Source organism: Drosophila arizonae, chromosome 3, assembly GCF_054131065.1.
Source record: "Drosophila arizonae isolate 15081-1271.41 chromosome 3, UAZ_ARI_1.0, whole genome shotgun sequence".
Lineage (NCBI taxonomy): Eukaryota > Metazoa > Arthropoda > Insecta > Diptera > Drosophilidae > Drosophila > Drosophila arizonae.
In genome coordinates this window covers 7,252,091-7,265,812 of record NC_142923.1, presented here as the reverse complement: position 1 = coordinate 7,265,812, position 13,722 = coordinate 7,252,091, and the positions used below count along the sequence as shown (strand labels likewise).

The 13,722-nt window shown below is 34.0% G+C and overlaps 1 protein-coding gene across 1 annotated transcript; it reads left to right on the top strand.

Annotated features, from left to right (window-relative positions):
- Positions 1-2,361: 2,361 nt before the first annotated feature.
- Positions 2,362-3,077, top strand: LOC108609870 (selenoprotein BthD). The gene has a single exon (XM_018001645.2). It carries the CDS (start codon positions 2,523-2,525, stop codon positions 2,964-2,966), a length of 444 nt encoding a protein of 147 aa, XP_017857134.1. The 5' UTR covers positions 2,362-2,522; the 3' UTR covers positions 2,967-3,077.
- Positions 3,078-13,722: the final 10,645 nt, after the last annotated feature.

Here is a 13,722-nt window from a genome sequence, read left to right as displayed (position 1 = left end):
AAAAAAAATAGAAGGAAATCAACTAGATTGTAAAAGTGGCCAAGATATACACACATATATATATATATATATATATATATATATATATATTTGGGCCACGCAGACAATTTAAAACTCATCAATTCACCGAAAAGCCGCGCCCCAAAAACAATTGAGCTATAAATGTTTGTTTACTTAAGGCGACAAAACGACAAAATAAAACTTTGGAGGGACACTAAAAAAAAAAAAAAGGAAAAAATAAATAAAAAAAAAAAAAAGTCCAGCAAAAATATTAAGATAAAGCAAGACCACAAAGAAAAATGCAGGCACAGCCCTGAAACATCCATTTACTGCAGCGTTTTTCGTATTTATGCTCGCATTTTGCGTAAAAACTTTTCATAATTGAAATAAAATTCGAGGAAAAAATATATAAAAAAAGTAGCCAAAAAGGAACAATAGGATTTTTATAGCTTGACGCGCTGCGTAATGCGCAGGGGAAATGCTCCGCCCAAATCAAAGTATCAATGAAAAGCAATCCCTACACGCACACACACGCATACATATATATGTATGTATGTATATATGGTAGGTATATAAATATAATATGCCGTATGCCCCCGGCGGAGTTGTAGCAAAAATTTAATCAAGCTTTGGCCAGGCGCACAAATAATTTTCGCAAATTCGTTTACGGCATTTTCTTTTGCTGCCTCACCCACCACGCTTTCTGCTCAGCTCTGCTCCCGCCCTCGACCCCTCGGGTAATGGACATGCAAAACGCTTTTTAATCCCAGCAAAAAGGGAAAGCTGGACAAACGCATTGGCCAATTTGCGTCCGAGTAGAAAAAACTGTTACTGAACACCGCAGGCCGCACGCAGAAGGCAGCAAGCAGCAGGCTGACAACCAAGGCTATATAGTATATATCTATAAATACATATATATTTTATATTATTTAAGTATGCGCTGATGCAATCAGGCCATAGTTGACAGCTATAATCGAATGCCCTTCAGTTTGAACGAATGACTGTTGCTAGTGCTGCTGCCTTTGCATAGCTATTAGGGTTTTTTTTTTTTTTTTTTTTATATCGATCGATTTCAGAGTTGTTTTGCTCATATATCAAGAATGTATTTCAAACTTAAACAAATAATAAAGATCTTCTGTCAACTCTGTAATAATTTCATTCAAATGTTTTTAAGATTTCTAAAATTTTTGAACTATAATACATATAGGACTTATATGATAGAAATCGCCATATGAATATTTAATATATGATAGATATGAATATAGGAATTCTCTACATTACATCATATTATAATATATTATTTACTAATTAACATATATTTTATATTATTTACTAATTAATATATATTATATATTATTAACCAATTCTCGTACATGATATGGTATACATGGTATTCTCACATCGTTTTCGGTTATCTACATGCATGTTTCTCCTGTTTCCTTCTATCCGACTTTGATCTCATCTCCTGTTTCCTTCTATCATACATTAATCTAATAATTTACGCACTTAGTGCAACTGCATTAGTCTGAAAAACATTTCATTTCTGATTTCTCTAGGTTTTTGGCTTTAAATTTTAACGATTCTCCGCATCATTCTGTGGCAGCCATTCGCGCACTTTTGCTTTTCAGTCTCTCCTCCATTTTTGGTTTCTCTATTTACGTATTTTCGCATTTTATTATATTTTATTTAGCTGGCAGCAGCTGCTCAGCTGCTCTCTGCTCTGTTTTCAATAACTGTGAATAAAATGAATAGATGGCACCCATTGGCAAAATCTTCTTGCCCCGGAAATGCTTGCGGCCAGACGACGAACAAACAGTCACTAAGGCGTTTTTGTGTTCCCGATGCGGTTTATTAAAAATAATATACATTTTATGTAGCTATATGAATTTTAATAATAAAAAAAGAGGAGAAAAATCAAAATAAAAAGAAAATATATAAAAACATTCTAAAAGAATTTAGTTGAGCTCAAAATTTAACAAAGTTTTGCAGCTGGCAGCCAAAGGCCGTTGGCCAGATGTCAGCTGAAAGTGGACAGCTTGCAGTTTTGTGCAAATACCATACACACACTGTCTCTCTCTCTCTCTCTCTCTCTCTCTCTCCCTCTCTCTCTGTCTGTCTCTTTCCCACTCTTTGCCAAACAGCTTTTCATTTAGCTTTGAGGTTTTTCCTGCTTCTGTTTTTCTCATATTGCGCATTTGCATTTGTATCTGAATCCAGGGCAGCCCAAAGATTTATTTGTCAGATACGCTTTGGCTTGATTTATGAAGGTGTGTGTGCGTGTGTTTGTGAGTGTGTGAGTCTGGAGCTGGCCACTGGGGAGCTAACGAGCCGAGTTCGCGACCTCCCCTATTCACCCTAAACCCTGATAAGCTCAGCTGCCCAGCAGTAAGCTGTCAAACTTCAGCTGTGTCTCAACCATAAAAAAAAAAAAAATAAAATGAAAAAAATGTTGAGACACATTCAAAATTTCAAAATACCAAACTGAAGGGGAAACGGAGGGTACACGGCTGCAGCTGGAGGGGATGGCCAACCTGTCGCTGAACAAGGCGCCGCCACCACTGAATCCCCATCAGCCCGTGCTCTATATCGAATGCTGTCGCGCCCACACAGACTATCGAAGGCGGGCCAGCGAGCTGCACGCCTCACTGGCGGAGGCCCTGCGCGCCCTGCAGCCCGACTTGCAGCTGCAGCTGCGCATCAATGAGAACAACATGCCACGCCTCGGCGCCTTCGAGGTGGCCATCGCCCCGACGCCCACCGATGACCATCGCATGCGACAAGTGCTCTGGACTGGACTGCAGCGTGTCCCGGTCTCCGCCAAGGTGCCGCACGTCGACGATATCATAGCGCCCGCCTGCATGGCCCTGAAGCTGCGCCACAGCCAGGCAGGCAGCAGCAACATTGACCTCGTCCGCACCAGCGATGGCGACATTAAGAAGATACTCCAAAGACGCAGTCTACAGTAGCATCAGTGTCGGTCTCGGTTTCGGTTTTGATTTCAGCTTTCACTCTCCCAGCTCAGTTTCCCCTTATCAGTAAAATAGAAAATGTAAAATTAAATTGACAACAAATTATCAGTGAGTTGATGTTTTCATTAACTGTTAATATTGCTTTACTATCAACAGCAGGAGTATGTCTTCGTTATCTATACGCAATTTTCTAATTATACTAAAATAACTTATTTACCTACAATTTGCTCTTTGAATATAATTATTTTACTCCATTTTGCATGCGCTTTGAAGCTCTTCATAACATTTTTCTCAGACTTTTTTTTACTCTTCCTTGCTTTTCCCACCAATTTTTTGCAATTAACAAGTCATAAAGTTTTTCTTTGTGCGTTAAGTCTACCAGGATCGGTAAGAACTTGTAGAATAACTAGTATAATTCCTCGACTAGCGGATATTCTTTAAATTTACTTAAATAACATGCCAAGTTTTCGTCTTATAAAATATAAAATATAAAAAATAATATATAAAATATAAAATATAAGATATAAAATATAAATTAATTAATAAATTATAAATTATAAAATATAAAGTATAAAATATAGAATATAAAACATAAAATATAAAATATAAAATATAAAATATAAAATATAAAATATAAAATATAAAATATAAAATATAAAATATAAAATATAAAATATAAAATGTAAAATATAAAAAGTAAAACATAAAATATAAAATCTAAAACATCAAAAATTAAATATATATAACATAATATATAAAATATTAAGAATTTGCATACATCAAATCAAATTCACGTTATTCCTGCTCTTAAAGAACTCATATCCCTCTTTTTAACGCGCCTTCAATGAGCAAGCGATACATACAAATATGATAACCGACACAGAAAGTTAAGTAGATGCAAACTTTATCTTAAGTAGACGGCATCATATTTTCACAATGATGTGTAATTGCCGGCAATAATAGTGCAAATTTTGCAAAGAGGCAGCTATGAGCCGCACGGCTCTGGTCTGTGCCTGTACCACTCCCCACTCACTCTCTCGCCCCCTCTCTCTCTGCTCTTTTCCCTTCTTTATTGTGAGACAGGCGGCTGCTGTTCATTTTCACTCTTGACACAAAAAGCGGAGCTTGGAGCAGAGAGACGGGTTTTGTTGCCGTTAAGACTTTTGCCTGGGACTGATAGCTGCAACAGCTAGCAAGTTGAGTGCTGAAATTCAGCATCATTGCACACACACACAAACACACACACACATGCACACACAGAGAGTCTCTTGCATGTGGCACAATAAATCCCTTTTTAAAGTGAGTGCTGCATGTGAATATGTATGTGCATTGCATTTTGTTTGGCTAGCTTTGCTGCATGCCTCACGCTGGCTTGCTGCATGACTTAAGTTTTCAACACACGCAGACACACACACAGCCACACATACATATGTCATGGCAGTCATTAAACCAACACATGCGCACTTGGCAACTTGTCAGGACGTGTCCTGTGCGTCCTTTAAGAATACGGCTAGCTTGAAAGGCAGCATAAGTAGTAGAAAACGGCAGCATATTAATCTTATCAACAACAACAACAAATGCGAAAAACAATAGCTGCAGCAGCAGCAGCAGCAGCAGCTGCAACAGCTCGCCCTGCACTGGCTTTTCTGCCTTCCTTTTTTGCCTTGCCAAGCGCAACACGATGTTAAAGCCTTTCTGCGCTCCCCTTTGTATTTCTCACAAAGTACGAACTGAAGTTCATTATAAGTAAAAGGATCACGGGGCTGACTTTTTGATTTTTAAAGTCTGCTTCACACAGTTGCTTTTTGAGTTGTTCTTTTTTTTCTTCTTTTCTCACCAAAAGCTGTTGCTTTATGCATAAATGTGAAAACTTTTGACGTGATATGAATATTTATCATTGTTGCTATGCATCGATATGGAATGAACCTATATTTTTGTATTTTTTCAGTAAACGTAAAGTTCAGCAAATTTGAAAAAAAAAAAAAAACCGCCTGACTCTTGTTTATATTTCCAATAAATTTTGAACTTTTCAAAGTTGATATTAAACGAGGTCAAGGCAAAATTAAATTGTATATTATATTTCGATCATAATATTTAGAGAGCTCTTCTTATAAACTATATTCATAGCTGAGACTTACTTCTGTAGTGCAGACTAGAGTTGAGTTCAATTAATATAATGTTTTCTCTAATATTCTCAATTAATATCTAAATTTTATTAGAGAATTTAAAAAATTTATATAAAACTTTATAATATAAATCTGCTAATATTTTATTTCTTTTTTTTTTTTTTTTGTCATTTTTAGAAACGTAATAATATGTTTTTATAAATATTTTAATCCATTCAATAATTAAAAGTCAATAAAATTTAATCATGTACTGTTTTTTTGAGCTGTCATTTGCTTTTTATACTATTTTTTATATATACCATTTTTTTCTCATCGTCATTTATGTTTGCTGCCTCTGCAAATCCTTAACAGCATAAAATAGGTTAATAGAAAATAGGTGCGCGACTATCGGATACTACGCATAAAGAACTCTAGGTTTATTAAGTTTATATTGAGTCAGTTAAAACGAATTAATACAAAGACAAAAAAAAATATATAAATATATATAAATTTAAATATGTGTATGTTAAATATGCACGGAAATATACTTAAAAAATAAAAAAATAAAATTATACAAACTTTAAAATAAAATAAAAAAAAAAATAAAATAAAAATAAAAAAAGAAATGATATTAAATACAAATCTGATGAAGCAAAAAATACATAAAAATAAAAATATGTGTATTATATGACAAACAATTTAAGGTTTATTTTTTAATAATGAATGAAAATTATAATGGCTTCTATATATTTAGAACTCTCAATCTAATGGGAAATAAAGATCAAAATATATTGCAGTATTGTAATAAATATTTCGCTCACAGCTGTCGTAAGTCTTAAAGTTTATAAGAATGTATTTATATTTATTTAATAAGACAAAGACAAACAAGTTACGCTTTATCAAGGAAACTTGACTCTCACACTGCTTTATAAGCAACTAACTATTAGTGATAATCCTTTCACCCTTTATCAAATAGATAGGCACAATAAAAAAAATAAAATAAAAACGAGTCTTCATGTTTAATAAAACAAAGGCATATCCTTTGAACAACTTTCCCTTGATAATCATACTCCGTTATAAGGCATGGCCATTACTCATAATCCCCTTACCCATTTAATATCTAAGAGGCATTATATAGAGAGCAACACAAATAATAAAAAATAAAAAGGGGCGAAACGGCTGCTGGATTTTATGCACATTTAATGCTGTTGCCGCACATTTTGACAAGCCCCGTGCCAGGACTCACAGCCACAGCGACGACTCGGCAAGTCCTTTGGCTGCAGTTCTTTAGATGCGCAGCGCCAACTGTCAACCGCCTTAAGGACTTTGACGTTCATTTAGTCGACGCGTTGGCGCGCGCCCTGTCAGCTGCCTGGCCGTCCTTTAAGGCAGTTCTTTGCTTTTTCAGGTTTTTTCATTTCTCCCTTAATAGATTTTATCATTTGACTTCCATTAGTCAGAATAGGATGGCGCGACATGGCTTGAAAATTTGCAACGCTTTCAACTTTGCTAAAAAATTCACTTTTCTGATTTATCCGCAAATTGGAACCAAACAAAAAGACAAAAAATAAAAAAATAATAAGAAAAATATTAAAACTGCAAATGCATTTTCATTTATATTCAGAAGATTATTTTCCCTTTCTTGCAATTAATTTCTTGTCTCTCAGCAAGGCGCACTATTTAATATACATATTTTTCCTAGTCTCTATCGCCTTTATTGGTTTTCATTTTCCGTTACGCATAAACAAATTCTAGCTGTATTTAGCTCTAATAAAACGTTTTAGTCTAGTGCCTTTGGCTGATAAATTGTACAGCGACTGCGCGCTTTGCACGACAAATCCATTTTCAAAAGTTAATTAAAAAATTTTGCCGTTGACTGAAGTGGGCGACAAACACATATTTTTTCTATATTTTATGCTGGCCATTGACAAATACTCGTAAAAAAAGCAGCGATGGCTGATAGATACGGTGTAAATCATGTTGAAGCTTTGGGGCGATTGATTTTAAATATTTTCATAGAAGCAATATCGATATTTATCGATAAGAAAGGTAGCATTCATATGAATGCAGTTGAGAGGCGGACTAAAAATATACGTAATGGAAAATATTTAATGAAAAATATCAGTTGAAGATGATAACATATATTAGAAAGTATCGATATTTATCGATCGAGGTAGCTAAAATAAAGTATATACAACATAAATTTGCAGTTAACTAATATCACTTGATTTAACGACTATATAATATATATCAGACGAAACCTTCAAGCAATATGCAGGCTGTATTTTTGATAAATATTAATATGAATAAATAATACATATACACTGAGAATAAAACTTATGCGACTGAATTCCCATCCCAGAACTTAGCAAAGCTAGCATAGCCTCTCGTCAAGCGAATCAACTCTCATTTTATGCATTTTCAACACAGGGCAGAGCAATTTATAGAAGCCCTATGCATTGGATGATTTTTTATCGCAGTTCATTCGACTAATTGCTCTCTCTGTATGAGTTGTTTTTTTTTTTTTTTTCTGTTTTTTGCTTTTTATTGTTGTGTACAAGTGCATAATATGATGGTATTATAACGAGTTTGCATATGAATTGACACGCATTTCCGTTGTTATCGACATCAAATGCAGGCAGCTGATTTCAATTAAGGAAATTAACATGTGCCATAACTTTTTGATGGATATTGTTTGGCTGGTCGGCTCGGTCAGGAGCCTTTCCATTATTGTCAAATGTTTGCCAATCGACATTGATGATCGAACATTGTTTTCTATTAGCCAAATGCTCAATTATCTGCAGCTAGTTTGTCAAGGTCGATTTGTGGCTTAAATCAACAACTGGGCCATGAAAGTGAATGAATCGCACGCAGAGCATCTCGATTTCAATTAAGAGACCATGGCAGCAGACAGCAGCAGGAGTAGCGGCAGGAGGAGCAGCGGCAGGAGGAGCAGCTGCATCAGCAGGTGCTGGCAAATACACGTTACGAAGTATGCAAAGTGTGAAGCGAAATGAGAAAAAAATGCAAATACGATTTTGACATGTTTCCTGAGCGAATGCCAACCAAACAGACAGCCAGCCGTACAGCAAAAGACAAAGACAGGTGGACCGGAAAACTGGAGCGCAGCTTGTGAAAACTGGAACTGTCCCCGGCTACGGCTCTGTCGCTGGCTCTGCCACTGGCTCTGACTCTGGCTCTGTCTCTGACTCTGACTCTGACTCTTGCTCTGGCACTGGAGACGAGGTCAGTCAGCCATGCGGTTGGTCAACTGACAGCTGACGCGTCTCACTTTTTGGCAACTGAGCACTGCAGATTGGCATTGGATTGCGTATCGTCGTTGTTCTGGCAACACTCAAAACTGACAGTGAAACCTCAAGGCTGTGAGTACGGCTTAAAAATATACAATAAATAACAACTGCAAAACATGTGGACGGCCATATAAAGCCAGCCGAGTGCCGAACAATCGAATGAACAATACGAAAAATTATCAATTGCACCCTTTTCCATTTTATTTAAAAGTGAGCTACAGCAAAAGATTACATCGCCACTCATTAAATAAACTGCATAAATGAGAATTTTTAATTCCTCTTGTTTAACGTATTGGCTTACAGAAATTTTAATACATAATATTGAAGTACTCTGATTGAGAACATTTTATTTTCGATTTTACGGTTATCCAGGAAAGATAATATATTTTTATTTTTGCATCAATTTAAATTACCCAAAAAAAGAAAAAATGTATTTATTGATCAAATAAAAATAAAAATAAAAATGTGTTGAAAAGTGGACAATATTTGTTTGCAATTGTAAATAAATTATACAATAATATATATTTTTATTTATTACGCTATTTATATTTCTATTAAACAACTGACTTAAAAACACGGAAAATATAGATATGATAATTTGTTTAATATAATAAACAAAGGGGCTACTGGTGTACCTCGTACGGCTTACAGAAACAATTAAAGAAATAAACAAAAATTAAAAAGCCTGTTTAAATAAAATAAAAAATAAATAAAATAAAAAAAAAAATAAAAATTATTTACGCTAAAAAGTAGGCAATGCATTTTTTTTTACCCTAACTAACTATGTAAACATACAAATAATTAATTAAAAAATATATTTTAAAAAATATATAAAATAAATGTCAATAAATTATATAATACAAATATAAATATAAAAAAATTATATAAATAAAAAATAAAAATTAAAAATAATATAAATATAGAAATAAACAAATTCATACTTAACATGAAACTAATTTATTAAACTCTAAATACCACATCTCATTATTCTATTAATTCAATACTCCAATGAAGTTTTATTAAACTCGTTGATTTTCCATGCTCGCTGATATCGAAGTGTTTTAGTTTATGGGAACACATCAAATGTTGCAAAAGCCCAGAGCCAAAGCCCCCAACAACTCGTTGCAAGTGTCGCTCGTTGCATGATCTATGCGCGAGCATAAATTTTTACTGCAGCGGGCGCAGGGGAAGCCAACTGACATTGATACTGATACTGCCAACAGTGCGGCTGGCTTCGATGCCAACGTCAACGATTCAACATTTCGATACGAATCGAATGGGCAAACAAAAGTTGGGCAAATTATTAGAGATAGTGGACAGAGAGGATGGCAATGAATTCATTTTTTTTTTTTTTTTTTTTTTTAACATTTGTAGGCCTCGCACTAAAAACTGATTGGCGGAATTGTTTGTAATTGGTTACCCATGGCCAAGGGGCAGAAAGAGGGGCAGTGACAGGGGCAGTGGCAGTGGCTGGGGCGAAAGCTGAAGAGTGGTTGCAGTGCATCACAGAAATGCTACATGGGCATTGTGGCAGCCCGCGTCGACTGTTGCAGTTTTAAGCATTATTGTTATTAGTTGCTGTTGTTGTTGCAGCTGTAGGGGCTGGTTAATGATTTATGCATTCGCTGTGCATAGAAATGACATTGCGGGGGGTCCGAATGCGCTTCGCTAATTTAAATGCACATTTGGGGCACACAGTGTGCCAGGCGTGCATAGAGCCAGCCGCCGAGAATGTTGGTAAGGGTGAGAGTGGGGCAGGCAGACGCTGTCAGCGACTGGCTCTGATTTATGCCTCTGTCCTAACAGCGGCCACAAATGTTAACAGCCACTGCAAATAACAGTCGAAGAGCGCGCACCAAGTGAAGAGCAAATTTCCCAGCAACATAAAAAGAGCTGCAGTTAACAGACGCTGTTAAGTGGCCTAAGAGCAGGCCTTCTGCTAACCTAACAGTGGCCTTAACAGTGCAACTCTCTTTGCTGTTAGCCTAACAGCTGCAGACCATTGTTTCGCCATATTATGAACGTAGGTCAGTAATTTGGGCAACACGTGCAAAATAAATCAATTAGAGCCAGGCCTTCTTACAGTGAAGTGTTTACATTTATTATTTTTAGATTTTAGATACAGGCAAGCTATTATTTACACACTAGTCAACAGATTAGAGAAAAATAAAAAAAAAAACAGCTATTATCTGTTGAATTGTATTATGGAAATCTTAGCTTAAACTATTTATGAATTCAAATTCCCAAAAGTAAGAAAGATGTGAAAACTAATAATAAAAACAGTATTGTTATAGGAGAAAATTACATATTAAACTTAGTTATTTAGTATTCAAATTGAAAAAAAATAATAATAATAATAATAATAATAAATATTTCTATATTGCATAAAAAATAAAATAAAATTTTTAAATATATATATTTAACAAATCGGCCTCAAATTAAAACTACACAAAATAAAATTATTAGTTAAACTTTATTTTATTATTATAAAAGTGTATGTATATATTTCTACGATATTACATATTAAAATTAAATAAATGCTTAAATTAAATAATTAATTAAATTAAATTAAATAAATAATTGGAGTAGTTAAATTATTATCACGATATCGCCAATTAAGTGAATATTTAAAACAAATACAAAAATAAAAATACAAACAAAAATATATTATGTTCATAATATTAAAATAAAAAGTATTAAAAATTAATAATATTATAAAAATACAATGAATAAAAATAAATTAGATAAATATTAATAAAAATATTTATTTTGTTATATAAATTAAACTTATCTACAACTTAAACTTAAACTTAAACTTATTTACAACCTTATAAGCCTAGTAAACCCAAAAATTAGAGCTAAATAAATTCTACACTCGTTAAACGTTGCTCTAATTAATCTAATTAACTATAGATGTTGCTAATGCTTCATTACCTCCAACAGAAACTGGATATGGCTGAAATGACCATATTCATTATTCAAACACACATATACATATACAAACTATGCATATTCATTTCAAGCAATGAATCCAGTTGTATAGGAATTCAATTAAATATTATTTTCAGAACTTCAGCGTCATAAGCGGAAATTCAATGGCCAAATGAATTTCATAATAGAATCTGTCAACTCTGCCTCAGCAAAGCTCTCCCACACGCCTTGCCTTGCCTTCTGCTTGTCGTGTGCGCATCAAATTTATCGAAATTCTAGACAAACTTGCATGATGCCTAGGGAAAACATCTATTCTAATATATGAAAATATATAATAGTTTATAATTTATTATGGAACACAATTTTCCTTGGCCATTAGCTGATTAATGAGCCATGCTTTTTTGTATATCACAGTTTTCAGTGAGTCATGTTTCACTAAATACATTTCTACATACAATGAAAACTGGGAATGTGAGAAAATTCTATTCATAAGCATTAAATAATTTACAAAATTGTTGCTTTGTTTTAATTATGCGCCAATCATATAACAACAACAAGCCCAACAACAACAAAACAACAACAGAAGCTTCTAGCTACTATTTTATGCACTGTCATGGCCCCGCCCACATTTTGGACGCCTCTCACCACGTTAGCTAAAATCGAAATCTGTTTTCAAATTCAGCAAGTCACGACCAAAAACAAGTTGAAGAACTGAATGAAGAACCGGTGGGAAAAAGAGAGAAAGGGAGAGGGGCAATTGGGTCTGACCAGTAGCTTCCTAATGGAGCCAACAATCAAATCCACAACCAAACACAAATCCACCAAACAGCAACAACAACAACAACAATACTTTCAAATCACATCTGTCTGTGGCATGTGCCGAGGTTGTTGCCGCATCTAAGTTCATTTAGCTGCAAAACAATGAAATGGGCCACCAAATGGGCGCTACGCATAGATATTTTCACATAGACAGTCGAATAAAGGTAAGATACACTGCAAATATTGAGCTCAAAATAATTAATAAAATATTACCAACTCATGAATTACTAATAATAATAACAAAAAAAAAAAAAAAAAAAAAACAAACAAAAAAAATTAATTAGCCAGTGTATATATATAATTCGTACCTTGCTAAATCAAAAATCGAAATAAATCAAAAAAAAAAAAAAAAAAAAAAATGCTATCCCCTTAAAACAAATTCATTCTTAGTAATTCTCGATAATTTTAGCTTATACGTAAAAAAAAAAAGAATTAAAAAAAAATAAAATAAAATAATTAAATAAAAATATCGAATCCCCTTGCCATTTCGAATTATTGGGGTTCTACTGTATATATATTCATATATATTTATTTCGCTATATATTTAACAAATAAATAGTTTAATTCCTATAAATCATAATTGAAGCAAAATATAATTAAAAAATAATTTAATAAAGTTGTTTTCGCATTAAAAGTTAAATAAAATGAAAATAAATAAATAAATAAATTTATATATTTAAATTTCGTAAGCGAATGTGATAAAATGCTGCTTGAAACATTCTCTACTAGTAAAGTCTCTGTGTATCTTTATATGTATTTTGAAGCACCTGCTCTATAAATTCTAAGTTGAAATGCAAGCGAATCCCTTATTTAATTGGCAGCTGAACTGACAGTTTAATTTAACTAAGTGAAACTTGAAAGTTTCCTAAATACAGCTATTAAGCTAAGAATCAAATATTAATGGAAATGAAGTAAAGAATTATATATTATATATGCACTATAAATATACTTTGTTGATTCTTGAAAGCATTCACTCCATGCAAAAGTCAATCGACTTTCAACAGCTAAACTCAACTTTAACGAAGACCAGCTTCTACCTCTATTTTCTCCATTTTAATAATCTCATTTGATAAGAACCAATCATTAATTCGTTGTTTCTACTCAGCTAGCAGCTGGATCCTTTTCAGCTAGCGCATAATCAATGTCTGGATACTGTAGAGCGCGCAATTGTCGCTAAAAATTGCTTTTGCTATTTAGCTGATTTTCGGTGCTATGCAGCAAATTTAGCAACAAGATAGAGCCAACAATGGCTAACAGAAAAAACCGCAAATCGTGGCTCGGGCAATTTGCAATACGCGCAAAGCGAATCGAAAAACCACGTGAAAAAAAGACAAAACGAGGAAACGAGTTTACATTGCGAATATGTGTGTGCGTGTGCGTGTGTGTGTGGGTTGTGCATGAATGTACTACAACGTGTGTTTAAGTGCGTCCTCCATTGAGCAAAAAGGAAAACAAGAGGCAGCAGCAATGCGAGGTGAGGCGCCTTCAAAATGTACAAACTCTTTGAGTCCCCGCATGAGACAAGCAGCAAAAAATTGCGACACAAGAATGCAGCGTAAAAGGCAAAGGAATGGGGTAAACAACAAC

Excerpts from the sequence above, each read along its gene's own strand:
- LOC108609870 (XM_018001645.2), top strand. The coding sequence starts at position 2,523 with ATGGCCAACCTGTCGCTGAACAAGGCGCCGCCACCACTGAATCCCCAT.